The 25,656-nt window shown below is 42.4% G+C and overlaps 1 protein-coding gene and 1 long non-coding RNA gene across 2 annotated transcripts; one reads left to right on the top strand and one right to left on the bottom strand.

The window, feature by feature from the left end:
* Positions 1–1,592: 1,592 nt before the first annotated feature.
* Positions 1,593–10,685, bottom strand: LOC115150737 (uncharacterized). Its single transcript, XR_003867153.1, has 2 exons — positions 10,225–10,685; positions 1,593–4,317 (listed from the first exon to the last, which is right to left on the bottom strand). It is a non-coding gene; the product is annotated as an uncharacterized LOC115150737 (long non-coding RNA).
* Positions 10,686–14,429: 3,744 nt separating this feature from the next.
* Positions 14,430–17,349, top strand: ly86 (lymphocyte antigen 86). Its single transcript, XM_029690953.1, is given in 4 exon segments — positions 14,430–14,608; positions 16,275–16,364; positions 16,795–16,806; positions 16,974–17,349. Coding segments are annotated over 4 exon segments (420 nt in total). The 5' UTR covers positions 14,430–14,457; the 3' UTR covers positions 17,141–17,349.
* Positions 17,350–25,656: the final 8,307 nt, after the last annotated feature.

Here is a 25,656-nt window from a genome sequence, read left to right as displayed (position 1 = left end):
CGAGTTGCCAAACGTCAGCCTCGAAACCTTAATGACTTGGGAAAGATCTGCAAAGAGGAGTGGGACAAAATCCCTCCTGAGATGTGTGCAAACCTGGTGGCCAACTACAAGAAACGTCTGACCTCTGTGATTGCCAACAAGGGTTTTGCCACCAAGTACTAAGTCATGTTTTGCAGAGGGGTCAAATACTTATTTCCCTCATTAAAATGCAAATAATTTTATAACATTTTTGACATGCGTTTTTCTGGATTTTTTTGTTGTTATTCTGTCTCTCACTGTTCAAATAAACCTACCATTAAAATTATAGACTGATCATTTCTTTGTCAGTGGGCAAAGGTACAAAATCAGCAGGGGATCAAATACTTTTTTCCCTCACTGTATATATATATATATATATATATATATATATGTGTGCAGACGCATTACTGGGGAGAGTCAGGTAGAAGCAATTGTGTTTCATTATGCTCTCCTGTGTACACGCAAATTATGTTGTATTTATCATGCATGAGGGTTTAAGTTAACCCCCGACGCCTCCAACGGACTAACATTTTTTACCCTTTTCTCCTCCATGTGAAAGACTTTGTCTTTTCCCAGCTGTACCTTCTGTAGTTCCTTCTCATAAAAGGAACCCTCTATAAGCTCCCCGTCATAATCTTTTAACTTGTAGACAGGGGGTATACGCGGTAGACATTCGGTAACGGTGAACAACTCATCGTTGTAACCTTGCTCATATTTTTTAGCGAAAACACCCCTCAACTTGGATATACGTACCAAGTCTCCCACTATGAATTTAAAATCAATTGTTTTCTTACGGCAAAGGGTGAACAAACCATACAGATTTTTAGACTTGAAAAGAGTTTTCAGATGAGACCTTGGAGGGCTTCATCCGTATACTCTTATGGTAGCTGTAGGTGTAACCCTTTACTAAATCTTGAATTATATCGATATATCTATGTGTGTTGTGAACTGTAAAATATTTCCACATCCTGTCCTTCAGAGTTCTGTTAAAGTGTTCAACAACTGAAGCTTTTAAATCCGATCCTGTAGCAAAATGTACGATATTGTGCTTCTTCATGAGTTTCTGAAAAGTATTATTAAAAAAATATTTTCCGCCGTCAGTCTGCACTTTCTTGGGGGCTCCTCCTTCCTTCAAGATAGAGTCAAAGGCCCGGGTCACCTCTGCCCCACTCTTATTTTTTAAGACCCTTACAAATGCTATTTTAGAGAAAATATCTATACCGTTAGCATGTAGCGATTTCCATAATTTTTATCTGCAAGGGCCTGCATGTCACATAGATCCGCCTGAAACTGGGACAAGGGATGAGTAGAAAAAACTATTTAGTGGAAATTGTTTTCGCACAGGTTTATGCAGAGTATAAGCATCCTGCTCTGCCAACCATTCATTCACTTGAGCAGCGCCTAACCGGCTACCTGTTTCTTCGGCTATAGCTCTCTGTAAACGCTCCTTACCCCCATAAGACCCTGGGTTAGAGGGGGTATAATAAATGTTTTTCAACATCTGCTCCGCCATCCTTCTTGCCTCTCTGATGTACAATAACGTTAATGAGCCCCTGTCAAATAACGACATTTCATTTTCATTTGGAATTTTTATTTTTGCAAACAACAAGTATTACGTATACAGACAATTCAGGATTCGTAGCAGGATACTAGTCCCCGTTTTCTCAATGATCCAAGCATGCAACACCCTGTATTTGGTTTAGATTTACAGGCTTGTGTCGCTGAATTTTTAAAACACACACATCCGTTATATAAGTATATAAAACAACAAATATGATACATGTTACAATTAAACGGTGTTTCAAACAAATAAAGTAAAATCTTAGACAAGGTTGTATCTAGTTCTTCAGAATCATCCACAAGACGGGATACCAGTTGTGTCCATTGTAGACTCTTGCCTGTATGTCGTACATGATTCATGATTTGTTCAATTTTTAGCACACGCTCTGCATTAGCCCATGTATTGTGGGTTGTGTAGAACGATACATTGTTCACTTTATTTTCAATAATTTGCTGCATAACATATGTAAGTTCTCTCAAAATAATTGTTTGATTTATTCTCTCTAACATCGTATGCATATAGTTACCATTGCTTTACATCTAAATAAAAAATATGTATTGTTACTCGGTCTCTTGCGGTTTATTGAGCCAGAAAGTCACCACATCAGCCACCACAGCTTCCTTGTATTTGTTGTCGTCCACCAGGGTGTGCCGGATTTCTTTGAGTTTCTCGTGGATGTACATCGCCTCCTTCAGTTCATGTAGGAACGCCTCAGTTACCCCGTAAACTCTGGGAATAGACGGCACAAGACCCATAGACTCAAGGGCTCTAACCATCGAAGGCATAAACCGGTTGGACCACAGTCTTTTCACCAGCTCCTCAAAATGGTTGAAGAAGTAGTACCTTGGGGGGTCGTATAAACACGGATGTCGTTGTTGGCTGGGGTGATTGATCTCACAACCGATGCATTTTTCTCTTATATACTCTCCAAATCACCACGTCTAAAAGTGCGGCTACAAAGGCCTCGATGGTGTCCACAAAAATAGTACTGACCACCCCATCAAACACATAATCAGGCGGTGTACATGTAGGGGGTGTTGGGGGTCTTGCCTGGGGGGAGTAGAATGGAGGGCTGTGAGGCATAGAGTCCTTAGGGTCTGGTACCCATGGCGTATCAGAGTCCTGGTGTGGTTTAAGAATATCCATGGTATATGCTGAAATGAAGAACCGGAGGCTTTATGGGCACTCTTTTTATTGTTGAACCAGTCCTTTGGTATCAGGGCGTGGTTAACGCAGCAGCCGCGTCCTTAGTTTTCTTCGGGGGCTGACCCTTCTTGGGGTTCCTTTGAATCATAATCCTTAGGATTCGTATATATTATGCACTTCCTTAGCCAAACAATGCTCTGCCATTGTTGGCTCTGTATAAAAAGAGTGTCCAACAACTCTAACATTTTCAATTCCATTAGATCCCAACTTTTAAAAGGAATAAGCATGCGCAACCTAAAATCCCCAGTCAGGCCACCATCACGAATGTTTTGGTTGCAGATTTCCTCGTTGTTGATATAGAACTCCACGCACCCACATGGACACACCACCTTGCGAAAAACCTGTCAGTCTTCAAGCCCGTAGTCCACTCCTAAAGTCTGGTCTGTATTTTCTTCTCCTTCGGCTACTGTATAGAGTTTCACTCTACAGGCCGGGTAATCAAACAGATAACCCCATTGCTGTCCATTAGGCATCATCACTTGATCATTCAGCGCCGTTGCGGGCGGTGTTTGGGTTCTATACATATTTAGAAACCGCTTTTTTGGCGCATCGTATATTGAAGCTTTATCCTCGGACCCAGGACATCAGGTAGGTAACCATTTGGCGTGCCCGTCTCCATCCGGAGCAGCTCCTGGAATGACCTCCGCAGGTAGTTGTGGAAAACACATGTGGCCTTCACGCAGGCATCGACATTTGAGGGGCTGAGACCAAGCACTCTCCAATACATTCTCCACCGGGCTGCCAGAATCCCAAAGGCGCATTCAACAACTAACCTTGCCCTGGATAGTCATTTGTTAAAGATCCTTACAAGCTTTGGCAATGGCAGCTGGCGTCCAGCGTAGGGCATCATGAGGTTGGGTCTCAAAGGGAAGGCCTCGTCATCGATGAAGACGTGGGGAACAGGTCCCAAGTCTTCAGCCCCAGAGAGTGATGCAGGTGGGAACAGGTCCCAGGTCTTCAGCCCCAGGGAGTGATGCAGGTGGGAACAGGTCCCAGGTCTTCAGCCCCAGGGAGTGATGCAGGTGGGAACAGGTCCCAGGTCTTCAGCCCCAGGGAGTGATGAAGGTGGGAACAGGTCCCAGGTCTTCAGCCCCAGGGAGTGATGCAGGTGGTGGAATCTCCAGGGTGCCATCCTGAAGTGCATGGCCGAAGGCAGAGTCCCGGAGGGTCCCGCCATCACTTGCCTTACCGTAAGCACCAACATCGACGACACGTAGAAGGCATCTACAACAGACAAGAGTACAACTGAATATGTACCCTTGTAGTTGTAGAATTGCGAACCCGAGCACGGTGAAGCCTGGATTACTACATGTTTCCCGGCAATGGAGCCAAGACAGTTGGGGAAATTCCACCTCTCCAGGAACTCAGCAGCAATGGCCCTCCAGTCTTCCTCCTTGGGGACAGGCATGTATTCACCAACCAGACAGTCCCAAATGGTTTGTGCCACAGAGGGGACAATGCCTACTACTGTGGGCCATCCAACTCCGAAGCTGAATCCCATGGTCCTGTAGGAGTCCCCTGTCGCCAAGAATCTGAAATACAATTAAAAATAATTATCAATAGTGTGTGTAACATGAAATTACGCCCACATATTCTACCACATTACAGTTTATTATGCTCTACTAATTATATTATAATACTCATCAACCATCATTAACAATGCCTTGAAACAGTATCCTAAGTTTGTTTTACTCACTGCTTTAGCACACTCTGCCAGCCCGGATGTCTTAGCCATGTCTGAATCCTGGCTTAGGAAAACCACCAAAAACCCTGAAATGTCCATCGCTAAATATAACATTTTCCGCCAAGATAGGACTGCCAAAGGGGGCGGTGTTGCAATCTACTGCAAAGATAGCCTGCAGAGTTCTGAATTACTATCCAAGTCTGCACCCAAACAATTGGAGCTTCTACTTCTAAAAATTCACCTTTCCAGAAACAAGTCTCTCACTGTTGCCGCTTGCTATAGACCTCCCTCTGCCCCAGCTGTGCCCTCGATACCATATGTGAATTGATTGCCCCCCATCTATCTTCTGAGCTCGTGCTACACTAGGTGACCTAAACTGGGACATGCTTAACACCCCGGCCATCCTACAATCTAAGCTTGATGCCCTCAATCTTACACAAATTATCAATGAACCTACCAGGTTCATCGTAAACACGGACATCCTCATAGATGTCATCCTAACTAACTCGTCCTCCAAATACACCTCTGCTGTTTTCAATCAAGATCTCAGCGATCACTGCCTCATTGCTTGCATCCGTAATGGGTCTGCGACCAAACGACCACCCCTCATCACTGTCAAACGCTCCCTAAAACACTTCTGCGAGCAGGCCTTTCTAATCGACCTGGCCGGGGTATCCTGGAATGACATTGTCCTCATCCCGTCAGTAGATGATGCCTGGCTATTCTTTAAAAGTGCCTTCCTCACCATCTTAAATAAGCATGCCCCACTCAAAATATGTAGAACTAGGAATAGATATAGTCCTTGGTTCACTCCAGACCTGTCTGCCCTTGACCAGCACAAAAACATCCTGTGGCGTCCTGCATTAGCATCGAATAGCCCCCGTGATATGCAACTTTTCAGGGAAGTTAGGAACAAATATACACAGGCAGTTAGAAAAGCTAAGGCTAGCTTTTTCAAACAGAAATTTGCATCCTGTAGTACTAACTCAAAAAAGTTCTGGGACACTGTAAAGTCCATGGAGAATAAGAGCACCCCCTCCCAGCTGCCCACTGCTCTGAGGCTAGGAAACACTGTTACCACCGATAAATCCACTATAATTGAGAATTTCAATAAGCATTTCTCTACGGCTGGTCATGCTTTCCACCTGGCTACCCCTACCCTGGTCAACTGCCCGGCACCCTCCACAGCAATCCGCCAAAGCCCCCACCATTTCGCCTTCACCCAAATCCAGATAGCTGATGTTCTGAAAGAGCTGCAAAATCTGGACCCATACAAATCAGCCGGGCTAGACAATCTGGACGCGCTCTTTCTAAAATTATCTGCCAACATTTTTGAAACCCCTATTACTAGCCTGTTCAACCTCTCTTTCGTATCGTCTGAGATTCCCAAAGATTGGAAAGCTGCCGCAGTCATCCCCCTCTTTAAAGGGGGTGACACTAGACCCAAACTGCTACTGACCAATATCTATCCTACCCTGTCTTTCTAAGGTCTTTGAAAGCCAAGTTAACAAACAGATTACCAACCATTTCGAATCCCACCGTACCTTCTCCGCTATGCAATCTGGTTTCAGAGCTGGTCATGGGTGCACCTCAGCCACGCTCAAGGTCCTAAACGACATCATAACCGCCATCGATAAGAGACATTACTGTGCAGCCGTATTCATCGACCTGGCCAAGGCTTTTGACTCTGTCAACCACCACATTCTTATTGGCAGACTCGACAGCCTTGGTTTCTCAAATCATTGCCTCGCCTGGTTTACCAACTACTTCTCTGATAGAGTTCAGTGTGTCAAATCGGAGGGCCTGTTGTCCGGACCTCTGGCAGTCTCTATGGGTGTGCCACAGGGTTCAATTCTCGGGCCGACTCTCTTCCCTGTATAGATCAATGATGTTGCTCTTGCTGCTGGTGATTCTCTGATCCACCTCTATGCAGATTACACCATTCTGTATACTTCTGGCCCCTCTTTGGACACTGTGTTAACTAACCCCCAGACAAGCTTCAAAACGCAAGTAAAACTAAATGCATGCTATTCAATCGATCACTGCCCGCACCTGCTCGCCCGTCCAGCATCACTACTCTGGACGGCCCTGACTTAGAATACGTGGACAACTACAAATACCTGGGTGTCTGGTTAGACTGTAAACTCTCCTTCCAGACTCACATTAAGCATCTCCAATCCAAAATTAAATCTAGAATCGGCTTCCTATATCGCAACAAAGCATCCTTCACTCATTCTGCCAAACATACCCTCGTAAAACTGACCATCCTACCGATCCTCGACTTCGGTGATGTCATCTATAAAATAGCCTCCAACACTCTACTCAACAAACTGGATGCAGTCTATCACAGTGCTATCCGTTTTGTCACCAAAGCCCCATACACTACCCACCATTGCGACCTGTACGCTCTCGTTGGTTGGCCCTCGCTTCATACTCGTCGCCAAACCCACTGGCTACAGGTTATCTACAAGTCTCTGCTAGGTAAAGCCCCGCCTTATCTCAGCTCACTGGTCACCATAGCAGCACCCACTCATAGCACCCGCTCCAGCATGTATATCTCACTGGTCACCCCCAAAGCCAATTCCTCCTTTGGTCGTCTTTCCTTCCAGTTCTCTGCTGCCAATGACTGGAACGAACTGCAAAAATCTCTGAAGGTGGAGACTCATATCTCCCTCACTAGCTTTAACCTGTTGGGGCTAGGGGGCAGTATTTTCACGGCCGGATTAAAAACGTACCCGATTTAAACTGGTTACTACTCTTGCCCAGAAACAAGAATATGCATATAATTAGTAGATTGGATAGAAAACACTCTAAAGTTTCTAAAAGTGTTTGAATGGTGTCTGTGAGTATAACAGAACTCATACGGCAGGCCAAAACCTGAGAAGATTCCATGCAGGAAGTGCCCTGTCTGACAATTTGTTGTCCTTCTGTTGCATCTCTATCGACATTACAGCATCTGTGCTGTTACGTGACACTTTCTAAGGCTTCCATTGGCTCTCTAAAGTGTTCAGAAAGCGGAATGACGTGTCTCCTGTCGCTGGGCAAAGTACAGCAGCAGAGTTTGTAAGTGGCCTGCGTGGGGACAGTGAGACTGAGATGCGCGTTCACGAGACTTCTCCATTTTTTTCTTTCAGTCTTTGAATGAATACAACGTTGTCCAGTTGGAATATCAGCGCTATTTTACGAGAAAAATAGCATAAAAATGTATTTTAAACAGCGTTTGACATGCTTCTAAGTACGGTAATGGAATATTTTGAAATTATTTGTCACGAAATGCACTCACGCGTTACCCTTTGGATAGTGACCTGAACGCACAAACAAAACGGAGGTATTTGGATATAACTATGGATTAGTTGGAACCAAAACAACATTTGTTGTTGAAGTAGAAGTCCTGGGAGTGCATTCTGACGAAGAACAGCAAAGGTAATCCAATTTTTCTAATAGTAATTCTGAGTTTAGGTTGCCCCAAACATGGTGGGTGTCAAATTAGCTAGCCTGTGATGGCCGAGCTATGTACTCATAATATTGCAAAATGTGCTTTCGCCGAAAAGCTATTTTAAAATCTGACATAGCGTTTGCATAAAGGAGTTCTGTATCTATAATTCTTAAAATAATTGTTATGTATTTTGTCAACGTTTATCATGAGTAATTTAGTAAATTCACCGGAAGTTTTCGGTGGGTATGCTAGTTCTGAACATCACATGCTAATGTAAAAAGATGGTTTTTGATATAAATATGAACTTGATTGAACAAAACATGCATGTATTGTATAACATAATGTCCTAGGAGTGTCATCTGATGAAGATCATCAAAGGTTAGTGCTGCATTTAGCTGTGGTTTTGGTTTTTGTGACATATATGCTTGCTTTGAAAATGGCTGTGGGATTATTTTTGGCAGGGTACTCTCCTGACATAATCTAATGTTTTGCTTTCGCTGTAAAGCCTTTTTGAAATCGGACAACGTGGTTGGATTAACAAGAGTCTTATCTTTCAAATGGTGTAAAATAGTCATATGTTTGAGAAATTGAAGTTATAGCATTTTTGAGGTATTTGTATTTCGCGCCACGCGATTCCACTGGCTGTTGACTAAGGTGGGACGCAAACGTCCCACTGGCCCAGAGAGGATAAGCACCAGCTGTCAGAGCAGCTCACAGATCACTGCACCTGTACATAGCCCATCTGTAAACAGCCCATCTATCTACCTACCTCATCCCCATACTGTATTTATTTATTTATTTTGCTCCTTTGCACCCCAGTATCTCTACATGCACATTCATCTTCTGCACATCTACCATTCCAGTGTTTAATTGCTATATTGTAATTACTTCACCACCATGGCCTATTTATCGCCTTAACTTACCTCATTTGCACTCACTGTATATAGACTTTTTGTTTTATTTTGTTCTACTGTATTATTGAGGGGACTCTGGTTATTAGAGCACAGGAAGGTTAGGAAGAGAATTCAGTGGACAAACAGGTCAGAGAGAATAGAGATACAGTGGCAAGAAAAAGTATGTGAACCCTTTGGAAATACCTGGATTTCTGCATAAATTGGTCATAAAATTGTATCTGATCTTCATCTAGGTCACAAGAATAGGCAAACACAGTCTGCTTAGACTAATAACACACAAACAATTATATGTGTTCATGTCTTTATTGAACACAACGTGTAAATATTCACAGTGCAGGGTGGGAAAAGTATGTGAACCCTAGAATTTAATAACTGGTTGACCCTCCTTTGGCAGCAATAACAATCAATGGTCAGGAGGAATTTTGGACCATTCCTCTTTGCAAAACTGTTTCAGTTAAGCAATATTCTTGGGATGTCTAGTGTGAACTGCTCTCGAGGTCATGCCACAGCTTCTCAATTGGGTTGAGGTCAGGACTAGGACTGGGCCACTCCAGAAGGTGTATTTTATTCTGTTGAAGCCATTCTGTTGTTGATTTACTTCTGTGTTTTGGGTCGTTGTCCTGTTGCATCACCCAACTTCTGTTAGCTTTTGGAGAAGTCATTAGCTTAGGGGTTCACATACTTTTTCCAACCTACACTCTGAATGTTTAAATGACATATTCAATATAGACGAAAAAAATACAATAATTAGTGTGTTAGTTTAAGCACACAGTTTGTCTATTGTCGTGATTTAGATGAAGATCAGATCAAATTTGATGACCAATTTATGCAGAAATCCAGGTAATTCCAAAGGGTTCACATACTTTTTCTTGCGATTGTAGGTGGTGACTGACCCCTATGCGCCTCTCTGAGTCATGACATCCCCACGGTGGCCCACTCCCGAGCCTCCTGCTGGCAGAGGAAGTTGAAGCTGATGTGGTCAAGAGGGGGCATGGCCAAACTCAGCTCGTGGCCTTTTGCCGACTTCACCTCATTGTGTAGCGACCTCAGGTCAAAGTGAAGCTCATTTTTATCACACTAAAATAGTCCGCCTACCAGTGTTTGTTCCCTGGTAGTATGACTGTAGCTCTTGTACTGATGTCATGTTGGAGCTGTTTTTGGAAGAGATTGGACAGCATAGCAGTAATGTACAGCCTATATAAACCTAGCGGGAATGTTTGATGACAAGAATGTAGTTCAACTATTTGTTTTACTATAAATTATCTGTTTCAAAGAACTGACAGTTCAATGAATGCCTGTCAAAATTAAGCATGAGACCAGGGATAATGTAATAGTGTAACGGCAAAACCTTCTGTAAATCCATGCCTGCCTGCTTGGTAATAATGAAAACATAATGCTGTCTTACCACACTCCGACCCATTGTTCCGCTAGTGTCCCGTAGCATGAGACGGAATTCCCCGGTCTTCCCGGGGTGTATACAGAGCTGGAGACGGACTGACTCATCACCTGCCTCTGGAAGACACAACGACCGAACACCAGAATTGCAAACTGACACCCGTACGGACATCAATACTGTATGGCAGCCAGTTTGTGAGGCTCCATAGCTGGGTATAGATGAGGACGGGTCCGGAGGAGGGGTGTGAGTAGTCTCATGCGGTGTTTGGAGACGTCAAGACACTGTTCCCGGTGTGTTTACCACCACCCCAGTATTGCCAGCAGCGATTGTTGTTAGTATTCCAATAAAAATATCAGTTTCATCGTAGTCCCTTAATTTACCAAGCTCACAACAACAACAAGCGAAGAACGGGCAGGAACAAAGTGCGCTCTCTGTGGCATCGCTTGGCCACAGATAGAACAATGAGCCAGATATTTCACCCTATGTATAAATGTGAAGCATCCGGATGTTGTTTCCGCTCACTACCAAATATGGTGATGAGAGGAATCGCAGTGGCCAAAAGTGGGAGAAGATGGAGCGAGATGGATTTTGGCCGACATTCTGAAAATGTACTCATCGATTAAATATTTGATCTCCATACAGTTTTCTGTTTCCAAAACTAGAATCTGTAAAACACATAGTTGACTGCGTTGTGTAGACTTTGCCAAAGTAAAAAAAAAATGCGTTGTTTAGAAGGAGTGCAAGGGCGAATTGAGTTATCACACACGCGCACTTCAGAGTGGGCGTTCCCTAGCGGAAAAATGCAAATAAATGCTAGAACGCGCCAATAGGATCTCACTAGCTCACTGGCTCTGCCCACGTCCTTGCTTGTTTTGCACACTGTGATTAATTTTCTTCCATTGGAAACGACAGGCTCTGGTCTATCTTTGGTTGGTTATACACATCTTTGGTTTGGCTGTCTCTCGCCGTCGCTCGTGCTGCCAATCATTGCGCCCCACTAAATTGTAACCATGTACTTACTACACAACAAGACATTTGTGCATCTTGACTGCTGTTCGAAAACATTTTCATTTTCCTCCATTTCTCAAAATCAGGTTAAGGAATTTATATGTGATGTACTCCCATTCTAAACGTAAGAAATATTTGGTAAACTTGCAACTGCAAATTGTATTAGAGTCAATGTTATATTGTTGACCAACTTTTAGAAAGACTAGCAGAGAGCGTGCAAATGCAGTATAGTGCACTTTATGTTCAATAATTAGAAAGTCAGTACATGTTAGGTGAGTTATTTTTCATGCTATAAGATGCTATATAATCAATCAGATCAGTCAAAGGAGTATTTCTATTATGTGTATTCTGTACAAGCTCATAACGGTAGTTGTCTATGCCAATAGAGAACCATTGATATCGGAGGACAGAGAAGTGAAATTAGTCACATTCTCTCTCTCTCTCCCTCTCTCTCTCTCTCAATTCAATTTCAACTTAAGGGCTTTTTTGGCATGGGAAACATATGTTTACATTGTCAAAGCAAGTGAAATAGATAATAAACACTTAGTGAAATAAACAATTCAAAATTAACAGTAAACATTACACTTACAAAAGTTCCGAAAGAATAAAGACATTTCAAATGTCATATTTGTATTTTATTTTTTTATTTTACCTTTATTTATACAGGTTTTTTCTCATTGAGATAAATATCTCTTTCTAAGAGAGACCTGGTCCAATAGCAGCAAGGGGAACAACGTTTCAGACAAACCAAATTACATACACTCACACAACATTAAACAAAACTATAAAAACACATACAGTACAACAAAAACATATTACATTTAAAAACACAAACATCTTGACTAAAAACAGCTGGCCTAAAAACAATTACACTCTTCTATAATATATACATCGATCAAGTGTTTAAACTCTACCAACGAAACTAGATCATCACATTTTAAAATGTTCAGGAGAGAATTCCAGGACCACGGTGCTAAGTAACTAAAACTATTTCTACCATGACCTGTTCTAATTTTTTGTACTTTTAGAAGCAAATCAGAATGGGACCGTAATGATATTTATTTACTGACCTGACTAAAAAAGAACAGAGATAAAATGGCATTTTACCCAATATGGCCTTATAAATCAGTGTATACCAGTGTTTACATTTACATTTACATTTAAGTCATTTAGCAGACGCTCTTATCCAGAGCGACTTACAAGCCTACGCAAGGTCAATGACGACCAGGCAACAGCGCTGTAGAGATCACAATGATGTGTTAGACGTTTCTGATTTGTATTGAACCTGAGAGCTGCATGATACACTGAATCAAGTGCTCTCAGGGTAGTGGCTGAGGCCTGCATATGTGTCTATATACAGTGTCGTAATGATGTGCAAATAGTTAAAGTACAAAAGGGAAAATAAATAAACATAAATATAGGTTGTATTTACAATAGTGTTTGTTCTTCACTGGTTGCCCTTTTCTTGTGGCAACAGGTCACAAATCTTGCTGCTGTCATTGCACACTGTGGTACTTCACCCAATAGATATGTATAGTTTATCAAAATTGGATTTGTTTTCAAATTCTTTGTGGGTCTGTGTAATCTGAGGGAAATATGTGTCGTCTCTAATACAGTCATACATTTGGCTTCGAGGTTAGGAAGTGGAGCTCAGTTTCCACCTCATTTTGTGGGCAGTGTGCACATAGCCTGCCTTCTCTTGAGAGCCAGGTCTGCCTTCGGTGGCCTTTCTCAATAGCAAGGCTATGCTCACTGAGTCTGTACATAGTCAAAGCTTTCCTTAAGTTTGGGTCAGTTACAGTGGTCAGGTATTCTGCCACTGTGTAGTCTCTGTTTAGGGCCAAATAGCATTCTAGTTTGCTCAGTTGTTTTTGTAAATTCTTTCCAATGTGTCAAGTAATTATCTTTTTGCTTTCTCATGATTTGATTGGGTCTAATTGTGTTGCTGTCCTGGGGCTCTGTGGGGTTTGTTTGTGTTTGTGAACAGAGCCCCAGGACCATCTTGCTTAGGAGGCTCTTCTCCAGGTTTATTTATCTGTAGGTGATGGCTATGTTATGGAAGGTTTGGGAATTGTTTCCTTTTAGGTGGTTGTAGAATTTAACATCTCTTTTCTGGATTTTGATAATTAGCGAGTATTGGCCTAATTCTGCTCTGCATGCTTTATTTGGTGTTTTACGTTGTACACGGAGGATATTTTTGCAGAATTCTGCATGCAGAGTCTCCATTCGGTGTTTGTCCCATTTTGTGTGTTCTTGGTTGGTGAGCGGACCTCAGATCTCACAACCATAAAGGGCAATGTGTTCTATAACTGATTTAAGTATTTTTAGCCAGATCCTAATTGGTATGTTGAATTTTTCATTCCTTTTGATGGCATAGAAGGCTCTTCTTGCCTTGTCTCTCAGATCATTCACAGCTTTGTGGAAATTACCTGTGGCGCTGATGTTTAGGCCGAGGTATGAACAGTTTTTTGTGTGATCTAGGGCAACGGTGTCTAGATGGAATTTGTATTCGTGGTCCTGGGAACTGGACCTTTTTTGGAACACCTTACTGAGATTTACTCCTTGGTTGGGGACAGAAACACCGGATCATCAGCAAACAGTAGACATTTGACTTCAGATTCTAGTAGGGTGAGGCCGAGTGCTGCAGACTGTTCTCTAGCCCTCGGCAATTCGTTGATATATATGTTGAAGAGGGTGGCGCTCTCTTTCTTTCTCTCTTTCTCTCTCTCTCTCTCTCTCTCTCTCTCTCTCTCTCTCTCTCTCTCTCTCTCTCCCTCTCTCAATTCAATTTCAATGTAAGGGCTTTATTCACATGGGAAACATATGTTAACATTGCCAAAACAAGTGAAGTAGATAATAAACAAATAATAAACAATTTGGATCCTTTGACAGGGTTGAAGGAGGCTTCATGTTACCACCTACTCTCTCTCTCTCAATTCAATTCAATTTAATTTAAGGGGCTTTATTGGCATGGGAAACATATGCTTACATTGCCTCTCTCTCTCTCTCTCTCTCTCTCTCTCTCTCTCTCTCTCTGTCTGTGTCTCACACTCATTATCTTTCTCACACGCACACACACACACACACACACACACACACACACAAACACACACACACACACACTGAAATTGGGGAAGTCTGGCATGCCGGTTACTTCCTCTTGCTTTGCGGAGAGCAAAGATCAGTCACCCACTGAGAGCCTGGTCCTAAGTTCTGACAAGATCCAAAGAGTGTATGGAAGGAACTATGCCTCACCAAGCTCTGCTCTTGGTTCTATCTATCCTGCTGGCCTTCTGGCCCCAGAGGGGGTTAGTTCAGGAGGTCCAATGACCTGTCCACACTATTTGCAACATGGACAAACTGCAGATATTCTATCACAGCTGTGGTGAGTTCAAAAAAAAAAGTATTCCTTTTCATTTGCAAAGCAACTCACTATGTGATAATACGACAGTACAAAAACACTGGGCACAGACGTCAATTCAACGTCTATTCCACGTTGGAAACAACACTGATTCAACCAGTTTGTGCCCAGTGGCAAGGAAGCAAACATTACAGTGATGAGGCAAAAAGTGAGTAAATGTTAGCGACTACTGCCTACCGAGAATGTATTATTGAACTGCACATGTTTTGATTCCTTGACACTGAGTAGAGCACTACCACCGTGGGGCCACAGTGCCTTCAGAAAGTATTCACACCGTGGGGCCACAGTGCCTTCAGAAAGTATTCACACCGTGGGGCCACAGTGCCTTCAGAAAGTATTCACACCGTGGGGCCACAGTGCCTTCAGAAAGTATTCACACCCCTTGACTTTTTCCACATTTTGTTGTGTTACATCCTGCATTTAAAATTGTAAGGGATTTTCTTTTGTGGCCTACACACAATACCCCATGATGTCAAAGTGGAATTATGTTTTTAGATATTTTTTTTCTTCAAATTAATTAAAAATGAAAAGCTGAAATATCTTGAGTCAATAATGATAAAAACACCTCTGTAATGGCAAGCCTAAATAAGTTCAGGAGTGAAAATGTGCTTAACAAGTCATAACAAGCTGCAGGGACTCACTCTGTATGGTTACACAGTTTAATGTCTGTGATAGGAGAAAACTGAGGATGGATCAACAACATTGTAGTTACTCCACAATACTAACCTAAATGACAGATTGAAAAGAAGGAAGTCTGTACAGAATAAAAATATTCCAAAACATGCATCCTGTTTGCAACAAGGTACTAAAGTAATACTGCAAAAACACTTTGTTTTTTCCTGAATACAAAGTGTCATGTTTGGGGCAAATCCAATACAACACATTACTTACAACTACTCTCATTATTTTCAAGCATAGTGGTGGCTGTTATGGGTATGGTTGTAATCGTTAAGGACTGGGGAGTTTTTCAGGACAAAAAAGAAATTGAATGGAGCTAAGAACAGGCAAAATCCTAGAGGAAAACCTGATTCAGTCTGCTTTCCACCAAACGCTGGAATATTAATTCACCTTTCAGCAAGACAATAACCTAAAACACAAGGCCAAATTTAGTTGCTTACCAAGATGACAGTGGCAAAGTCACAGTTTTGACAACATTTTTTTTAAAACTTTTATTTAATTTGGCAAGTCAGTTAAGAACAAATTCTTATTTACAATGACGGCCTACCCCGGCCAAACCATAACAATGCTGGGCCAATTGTGCACCACCCTATTGGACTCCCAATCACGGCTGGTTGTGATACAGCCTGGAATCGAACCAGGGTCTGTAGTGACGCCTCTAGCACTGAGAGGCAGTGCCTTACAAATGTTATAACTTTTCTTCCACTTTGAAGTTAGAGTATTTTGTGTAGATTGTTGACCAAAAAATGACAGTTCAGTTCAAAACACAATAAACAAAAAATTAAGTCAAGGGGTGGGAATACTTTCTGAAGGCACTGTATTTTTTTACCAAATTGCTGTATTGTGATAGTCATGTCAGTTTCATTTTATGGTTTAATTAATTTCTTCTTCTCATTAGAAAATTTTAAAAAGAGTCTTAAATCGCTCTAATGTTTCTGTTTGTTTTTTCCAGACCCTTTACAGGACATTGGCATCAGTGTTAACACATGCCTTCCCATGCCACCATCCTACAAGGGCAATTTGAGTGTCACTTCTGCTTCGTGAGCTCAATATTTCTCTGGCCTTCCCTTTGTTGATTGTTTGCACTTCCCTTCCAAACAAAGCCACTGGTGTTATAGCTCCCTTACGCCGACCATAACATTGACCCTAACTTAATGGTACACATCAATATGATAGTAGAGATTGAATGAATAGAACTGGCATCATAATTCCCTCTCTCACTGCAAAAGATGAGGTTGAAACACTCCACATCGTCAACAAACAGCGCTTACCGCCCGGATATGAGTGTATGTTTTCAAACATATTTCCCTGAAGAATACTGTAGGAAATAAATCAATTCAACTGCATCCACCCATCGGGAAAAGACGCCAGATCATCATCATTCTATTTAGGTTGGTAAATGGTATGTAATTGCGTTGTCAGCATGGACACTCTGAATAAGCCAACCCTTGAAATCCTATTGTTGATTTAAGGCAGAAATCAAGGTAAATTAATTACTTTTGGCAAATTCACCCCACCTGCTACATTGATGCTATGTAAAAGCTACAATGATCCTAAATTGAAACTAGGTTGAGTCACACAATTTTTCCCCAGCAGGAAGTGAGTGTTTGCCCTCTCTGTGTATCTCTCTCCCACAGGGCAGTCTATTGAGGAGTATACCTGTCTGCTAATGTGCTCACAGGAGGGGTGGCCCTGTTATCCCATGACGAGCCCCTGTGCCTGCCCGATTTCCCCCGCTTCTCCTTCTGCTCCCGGAAGAAAGGAGGTATGTGTGGTACTAATAGCAGATCAGGGCTGGAATTCAATCATACCCAGTAACTACCATAGCTATGCACACTCTGTTTATCAACTTCACTGCATGGTAGTACTGTAGTTGTAGGTTTTTATATAGCCCAGTCTGTGAGTTTATTTGACCATGGGGGAAAAAACTATGGTGTAAATACAGAAATGCGGGTTTTATTGAACTGAGCCCCATGTCAAGAAAAAAAAACTCACCCTACAAATAACATCTTAAGTCTTTCTCTTGCATTAAATGCACATTGTGTTACAGAGTAGAGGGGGACAGTGCCTTCAGAAAGTATTCATACCCCTTGACTTATTCCAGATTTTCTTGTGTTCTTGGATTTGCCCCAAACATGACACTTTGTATTCAGGACAAAACGTTAATTGCTTTGCCACATTCTTTGCAGTATTGCTTTAGTGCCTTGTTGCAAACAGGATGCATGTTTTGGAATATTCGTATTCTGTACAGGCTTCCTTCTTTTCACTCTGTCAATTAGGTTAGTATTGTGGAGTAACTACGATATTGTTGATCCATCCTCAGTTTTCTACTATCACAGACATTAGACTCTGTTACTGTTTAAAAGTCACCATTGGCCTCATGGTGAAATCCTTGAGCGGTTTCCTTCCTCTCCGCCAACTGAGTTAGTAAGGACGCCTGTATTTTTGTAGTGGCTGGGTATATTGATACTCCATCCAAAGTGTAATTAATAACTTCACCATGCTCAACAGGATATTCAATGTCCGCTTTTTAACATTTTTATCCGTCTACCAATAGGTGCCCTTCTTTGCAAGGCATTGGAAACCATCTCTGGTCTTTGTGGTTGAATCTGTGTTTTAAATTAATTGCTCGACTGAGGGACCTTACAGATACAGTACCAGTCAAAAGTTTGGACACAGCTACTCATTCAAGGGTTTTTCTTTATTTTTACTATTTTCTACATTGTAGAATAATAGTGAAGACATCAAAACTATGAAATAACACATATGGAATCATGTAGTAAGCAAAGAACTGTTAAACAAATCAAAATATATTTTATATTTTACATTCTTCAAAGTAGCCACCCTTTACCTTGATGGCAGCTTTGCACACGCTTGGCATTCTCTCAACCAGCTTCACCTGGAATGCTTTTCCAACAGTCTTGAAGGAGTTCCCACATATGCTGAGCACTTGTTGGCTGCTTTTCCTTCACTCTGCAGTCCAACTAATCCAAAACCATCTCAATTGGGTTGAGGTCGGGTGATTGTGGAGGCCAGTTCATCTGATGCAGCACTCCATCACTCTCCTTTTTGGTCAAATAGCCCTTACACAGCCTGGAGGTGTGTTTTGGGTCATTGTCCTGTTGAAAAATAAATGACAGTCCCACTAAGCACAAACCAGAAGGGATGCTGTGGTAGCCATGCTGGTTAAGTGTGCCTTGAATTCTAAATAAATCACCAACAGTATCACCAGCAAAGCATCCCAACACCTTCACACCTCCTCCTCCATGCTTCAAGGTGGGAACCACACATGCAGAGATCATCCGTTCATCTACTCTGCGTCTTATAATGACACGGCGGTTGGAACCAAAAATGTTACAGTTTAGACTCATCAGACCAAAGAACAGATTTCCACCGGTTTAATGTCCATTGCTCGTGTTTGAACAAATTAGGACAAATTAGGTTTCTTAATGTTCTTCTGACTACTGATGATTCCAAAATTAAACTCTTACTTAAAATAAACACTTCAAAAGCCAAAATGACCGCTGTCCAAATAGGCATACATCAGTAGTTTCCAGTCTGGTCCACTAGAGGGCCTACTCTTTTCAAAGAGAGACAGTACAAATAGATAATTCTCCATGCCAAATGTGAGAAATTCCTTGTTGGTTTTATTGTTGACATAACAGTTTGTGAACCTATTAATGTATCCTGTTACATCAATGTCACTGTGTTATTTATCAGCAAAGGTGCTCTGTGGTCGAATTGGACAGTGATGCTATTTTAGCTGGATGTTGATACATTGTTGCTTTTGGTGATTGTACATGTGAATTTGGATACATTGTCATAGGCAATACAATATTATTGTTTCCATGTATTCAACTTTTTATTGTCTTTGTAGACTCCTTTTCTCTTTGTCAAATGCTTCACTCACTGTGTGGACTTTCCAAGCAGAAGATGGCTTGGGTCACTATCAGAGAAAGGAGTCTGTGTTTCAGTGCTAGGAGTCACTGAAAAAAACATAAAATAAAAGTCATAAGAGCTTATTCTGAATAAAATACCCTCATATAAACACCTCAGTCTGAATAAAGTAACCCGCTTGGAAAGAATTTGCTTGTTCTGATTGAAAATGAATTGTGAATACACTGGAAATGTATGGACTGCCTGCGTCTGAAGAACTTTGTGTGGCTCTCTTGTTTGTCTGAAAGGTGGCAACTGGAAAGCATCCTCAATAACAGGTGTGAAGCCATAGCAACCATCCATACAGCTCTGCACAATGTTGGACTGTCTCACCCCAGCCCATAGAGACAGGTAAAGGATGCAACATTCTATCTGTCCCATTATGGCATCCGTTAGAGTAGGGTTTCCAAATCTCCCCCCCCCCCCCTGCAGGTTTAGTTTTTGCCCTAGCACTACACAGCTGAATCAAATAATCAAAGTTTGATGATGAGTTGCTAATTTGAATCGGCTGTGTAGTGCTAGGGCAAAAACTAACATGTACCCCGGGGGATAGGACCGAGTTTGGGAAACCCTGCGTTAAAGCATGTGGAGCCATCTACATTTTGAAGGAGTCCATTTTCTTTTCTACTACTTCTATGAGTTGGTAAACAAACTGAAAGGATGAATACTGCCCCCTGGAGTGTTTTGTTTGAACAGGTATAAAGCCAAGCTCTGTGATTTACTGCCACCTGCAGATATGGAATGTTTGCTGATGAGTATAATTCATTGGCTGAACCCTCTTGACAACCTGGATAGAATTATGTGATCCTTCCTTAAGCCATAGGAAGTCCCACCCAGTTGACTACTTCAAAATGGTGAAAGTCCTCAATAAACCATCAGTATCACCACACCGGGCTAGCTAATTATTTACGTGCTTGATGGACGGACAAGTGTAGGGTGTCCGATGCGACTGAAATTTTGCGGGTGGGGAGCGAGCGAGAGACGGGGTAGACATGGAGGAGGCTTGGATTGAAGTGTTTAGCATCATGATATGACGTGCATTATAACGTGTTTAGGTTATTAGTAGTAGGCCTATCATTCCTACTTCACTGAATTACATAGTATATAATTGTCTAGTTATCTACGGAGGAGTGGCTAATATGGAGGAACATTGAATGTCTGAACGTTGGCGCAACACCCTGGACCAGTGCTAATAACAAGCTTGTGTGGGCAGCGGCACCAGAATTCAAAAGACGTCTTACCTTTTTGTAGTTAATAAAACCAATGTGAAACATGATTGCTAATAGTATCCTTAACTAGCCTAGAAAAAGCTGGCAAGCAGGCACTGGAAGGAAAAAATTCTGAGTGACAGAGTGAGTGCTTTGCATAGGCGCTTTGATGGGATTTTTTGTGGGACTGAAAAAATTGCTCTGAACTTAAAAGATTGTTAATAACCGGTTCTCAAGATTTGAAAAGAACTGTTCTGTTCCTTGAACACTAGAGATCACTTTTGTTCGCGTTTCTGTTTCCGTTCCTCTAAAAAGTAGGTTATTTTTCTGTTCTGTTCCCTGAACCGGTTCCAACCCCTGGTCCTCAATGGCACTGCCCTTTTGGGCACTAGAGTCTTCTATCTATCTCTATGCCCCAGCCCAGCCTCATTTACCCGCCATTTTAGTGACTCATGATCCACCCAACCACACAAATGCAGCAACAACCTCACACAATGACACACCAACATTGGGACTAGCAACAGGTCAATGATTAACTGCAGTTCTACTGCTACTGTTGTGACAAATCCCAAGGTTGTTTCATCACAGACTGTGTGATGGCCTCTGGGTATAGCCTTTAGTAGGACAGACAGCCACACTGCAGTACAGGTCAGATCTCAAAGCACTTGAGCACTCCAAACAATTTGGATCCTTTGACAGGGTTGAAGGAGGCTTCATGTTACCACCTACTCTCTCTCTCTCAATTCAATTCAATTTAAGGGGCTTTATTGGCATGGGAAACATATGCTTACATTGCCTCTCTCTCTCTCTCTCTCTCTATCTCTCTCTCTCTCTCTCTCTCTCTCTCTCTCTCTCTCTCTCTCTCCTCCTATAAGAGCACCTCACTCTTATATCCTACTATCCAGGGGTGCAACTTTCACTGGGGACAAAGGGGGGAAATTGCATTTTTGTCCCCCCTCAGTTTTATCTTTGGAATGTGATACAAAACGAGGCAACTGTGTGCTTTAGGACCATGTGGACACCTCCGAGTGGTCGGGTAGGCTGTTTGGAGTGTTTATCCGACTGGCTAAAAAAATATATATATATTATGTCCCCCCCACTTCTAAAACCCAAAGTTGCGCCCATGCTATTATCCGTTCAGACTTGGAAACATCTTTGTCAGTGTTTTTTCCCTTAATATCAGGACAGTGTCCGTATAGGCAACACAGGTTTCATATTTATCCAGAGTTGTGGTCATTAGGACACGCAACGGAAAATATTTGAAAACAGAAATGAAAAGCAAAATGAGTGTTCCTCATTGGACAAGTCAATCAATCAATCAAATGAATTTATAAAGCCCTTTTTACATCAGCCAATGTCACAAAGTGCTATACAGAAACCCAGTCTAAAACCCCAAACAGCAAGCAATGCAGATGTACTGGCTAGGAAAAACTCCCTACAAAGGCAGGAACCTAGGAAGAAACCTAGAGAGGAGCCAGGCTCTGAGGGGTGGCCAGTCCTCTTCTGGCTGTGCTGGGTGGAGATTATAACAGTACATGGCTAAGATGTTCAAATGTTCATAGATGACCAGCAGGGTCAAATAATAATAATAATAATAATAATAATCACCTTGGTTGTAGAAGGTGCAACAGGTCAGCACCTCAGGAGTAAATGCCAGTTGGCTTTTCATAGCCGATATTTCAGAGTTAGAGACAGCAGGTGCGGAAGAGCGAGAGCGTCAAAAACAGCAGGTCCGGGACAAGGTAGCATATCCGGTGAACAGGTCAGGGTTCCATAGCCGCAGGCAGAACAGTTGAAACTGGAGCAGCAGCAGGTGGACTGGGGTGGACTGGGGACAGCAGGTGGACTGGGGACAGCAAGGAGTAATCAGGACAGGTTGTCCTGAGGCATGGTCCTAGGGCTCAGGTCCTCCAAGAGAAGAGAGAAAAGAGAGAAAAGAGAGAAGAGAGACAAGTCTAGGTGGTCCCTCCCTGTTTCACTCCGTTTACATACGTTTGGTGCCCAATGAACACAGCCCAGGTGACAGGGTCTTCAAAAGGATATTGTGGTGATTTGGGGTCAACAAAGGACTGTAAACCTCTTCAACCAGTAGAAACCAAGCTAACAAGAAACATAAAAATTACATTGTCACCTAGTTCCTGGTTGGTTAGATTATATTAGAATACTTCTATTCATGGATCAAATCAAATCAAAGTTTATTGGTCGTGTTCACAGCTTTGCAGATGTTATCGCAGGTGCAGTGAAATGCTTATGATTCTAGCTCCAACAGTGCAGCAATATCTCGCAATACAAAACAATAGACACATAATCCGAATGTAAAAAAACAACATTTTTAAGAAAGAAGAAGAACGAAATAACAAGAGATTAAGACATATCAGAATGAGCAATATCAGAGTCCGGAATATAAATAAATATCAGAGTCCGGAACATAAATAAATATCAGAGTTCGGAATATAAATACATGTCTGAGTCCAGAATATAAATACATATCAGAGTCCGGAATATAAATAAATATCAGAGTCCGGAACATAAATAAATATCAGAGTTCGGAATATAAATAAATGTCAGAGTCCGGAATATAAATACATGTCAGAGTCCAGAATATAAATAAATATAAGAGATGGAATATAAATAAATATCAGAGTCCGGAACATAAATAAATATCAGAGTTCGGAATATAAATAAATGTCAGAGTCCGGAATATAAATACATGTCAGAGTCCGGAATATAAATAAATATAAGAGATGGAATATAAATAAATGTCAGAGTCCGGAATATAAATAAATATAAGAGATGGAATATAAATACATGTCAGAGTCCGGAATATAAATACTTGTCAGAGTCCGGAATATAAATACATGTCAGAGTCCGGAATATAAATACATGTCAGAGTCCAGAATGTAAATACATGTCAGAGACGGAATATAAATACATGTCAGAGTCCAGAATATAAATACATGTCAGAGTCCCGAATATAAATACATGTCAGAGTCCGGAATATAAATACATATCAGAGACCAGAATATAAATAAATATACACTGCTCAAAAAAATAAAGGGAACACTTAAGCAACACAATGTAACTCCAAGTCAATCACACTTCTGTGAAATCAAACTGTCCACTTAGGAAGCAACACTGATTGACAATACATTTCACATGCTGTTGTGCAAATTGAATAGACAACAGGTGGAAATTATAGGCAATTAGCAAGACACCCCCAATAAAGGAGTGGTTCTGCAGGTGGTGACCACAGACCACTTCTCAGTTCCTATGCTTCCTGGCTGATGTTTTGGTCACTTTTGAATGCTGGCGGTGCTTTCACTCTAGTGGTAGCATGAGACGGAGTCTACAACCCACACAAGTGGCTCAGGTAGTGCAGCTCATCCAGGATGGCACATCAATGCGAGCTGTGGCAAGAAGGTTTGCAGTGTCTGTCAGCGTAGTGTCCAGAGCATGGAGGCGCTACCAGGAGACAGGCCAGTACATCAGGAGACGTGGAGGAGGCCGTAGGAGGGCAACAACCCAGCAGCAGGACCGCTACCTCCGCCTTTGTGCAAGGAGGAGCAGGAGGAGCACTGCCAGAGCCCTGCAAAATGACCTCCAGCAGGCCACAAATGTGCATGTGTCTGCTCAAACGGTCAGAAACAGACTCCATGAGGGTGGTATGAGGGCCCGACGTCCACAGGTGGGGTTTGTGCTTACAGCCCAACACCGTGCAGAACGTTCGGCATTTGCCAGGGAACACCAAGATTGGCAAATTCGCCACTAGCGCCCTGTGCTCTTCACAGATGAAAGCAGGTTCACACTGAGCACATGTGACAGACGTGACAGAATCTGGAGATGCCGTGGAGAACGTCCTGCTGCCTGCAACATCCTCCAGCATGACTGGTTTGGCAGTGGGTCAGTCATGGTGTGGGGTGGCATTTCTTTGGGGGGCCGCACAGCCCTCCATGTGCTCGCCAGAGGTAGCCTGACTGCCATTAGGTACCGAGATGAGATCCTCAGACCCCTTGTGAGACCATATGCTGGTGCGGTTGGCCCTGGGTTCCTCCTAATGCAAGACAATGCTAGACCTCATGTGGCTGGAGTGTGTCAGCAGTTCCTACAAGAGGAAGGCATTGATGCTATGGACTGGCCCGCCCGTTCCCCAGAGCTGAATCCAATTGAGCACATCTGGGACATCATGTCTCGCTCCATCCACCAACGCCACGTTGCACCACAGACTGTCCAGGAGTTGACGGATGCTTTAGTCCAGGTCTGGGAGGAGATCCCTCAGGAGACCATCCGCCACCTCATCAGGAGCATGCCCAGGTGTTGTAGGGAGGTCATACAGGCACGTGGAGGCCACACACACTACTGAGCCTCATTTTGACTTGTTTTAAGGACGTTACATCAAAGTTGGATCAGCCTGTAGTGTGGTTTTCCACTTTAATTTTGAGTGTGGCTCCAAATCCAGACCTCCATGGGTTGATAAATTGGATTTCCATTGATTATTTTTGTGTGATTTTGTTGTCAGCACATTCAACTATGTAAAGAAAAAAGTATTTAATAAGATTATTTCATTCATTCAAATCTAGGATGTGTTATTTTAGTGTTCCCTTTATTTTTTTGAGCAGTGTATATTTATGTGAAGGGTGTGTATAGACAGTATGGACAGTATATGAATAGAAAAAGTGTGTACATCAGTAGTTATAGAGGATGAGCCATGGCTAGAATACACTATATACAGTGCCTTCTGAAAGTATTCAGACCCCTTGACACTTTGAGATGTTTCTACAACTTGATTGGAGTCCACCTGTGGTAAATTCAATTGATTGGACATGATTTGGAAAGGGACACACCTGTCTATATAAGATCCCACAGTTGACAGTGCATGTCAGAGCAAAAACCAAGCCATGAGGTCGAAGCAATTGTCCGTAGAGCTCCGAGACAGGATTGTGTCGAGGCACAGATCTCGGGAAGGGTACCAAAACATTTCTGCAGCATTGAAGGTCACCAAGAACACAGTGTCCTCCATCATTCTTAAATGGAAGAAGTTTGAAACCACCAAGACTCTTCTTAGAGCCGGCCGCCCGGCCAAACTGAGCAATCGGGGGAGAAGGACCTTTATCAGGGAGGTGACTAAGAACCCGGTGGTCTCTCTGACAGACATCTAGAGTTCATCTGTGGAGATGGGAGAACCTTCCAGAA

The sequence above is a fragment of the Salmo trutta genome, chromosome 2, assembly GCF_901001165.1.
Source record: "Salmo trutta chromosome 2, fSalTru1.1, whole genome shotgun sequence".
Taxonomy (NCBI): domain Eukaryota; kingdom Metazoa; phylum Chordata; class Actinopteri; order Salmoniformes; family Salmonidae; genus Salmo; species Salmo trutta.
This window is presented reverse-complemented; position numbering and strand designations above follow the sequence as displayed.